At 71.7% G+C, this 336-nt stretch overlaps 1 protein-coding gene across 1 annotated transcript in view; it reads right to left on the bottom strand.

Annotated features, from left to right (window-relative positions):
* The window catches only part of PKDCC (protein kinase domain containing, cytoplasmic), a gene marked incomplete at its 5' end in the record, with an annotated part of 37,748 nt that extends 37,414 nt beyond the window's left edge, over positions 1–334 (bottom strand). Inside the window, one exon of the mRNA XM_010576532.1 lies at positions 95–334. Within this exon, the coding sequence (XP_010574834.1) occupies positions 95–334 (240 nt within the window). The remainder of the gene's footprint in view (positions 1–94) is intronic.
* Positions 335–336: the final 2 nt, after the last annotated feature.

Below are 336 nucleotides of genomic sequence, written 5' to 3'. Positions count from 1 at the left end.
GTTGCCCGCGGCGGGGCCAAGAAGACGGCGGAAACCCGGCGCGACCCGCCCGCCTCGGCGGGGGGCCGCGGCCGCCCGCGCGGGACCCGCGTACCTGCAGGACGTTGGCGTGGCGCAGCCGCTGCAGCAGGATCATCTCCTTGACGATCTTGTAGGCGGCCAGGCGGTAGCAGTCCCCCAGGGCGGAGAACTGCCGCACGCAGTGGGCGATGTCGTGCCCGCCGAAATCCACCGCCTTCAGCGCCACGGCCAGCGTGCGGTTGAGGACCGCCTTGTAGCCCGCCTTGGTGTACCCCGAGCCCAAGTACTGCACGCCGCTGACATTGCGGATGTCGC

This window comes from Haliaeetus leucocephalus, unplaced genomic scaffold (genome assembly GCF_000737465.1).
Source record: "Haliaeetus leucocephalus isolate CR32 unplaced genomic scaffold, Haliaeetus_leucocephalus-4.0 Scaffold526, whole genome shotgun sequence".
Taxonomy (NCBI): domain Eukaryota; kingdom Metazoa; phylum Chordata; class Aves; order Accipitriformes; family Accipitridae; genus Haliaeetus; species Haliaeetus leucocephalus.
Note: the sequence above shows the minus strand (reverse complement) of the source record. Positions and strands in the feature narration are given on the sequence as shown.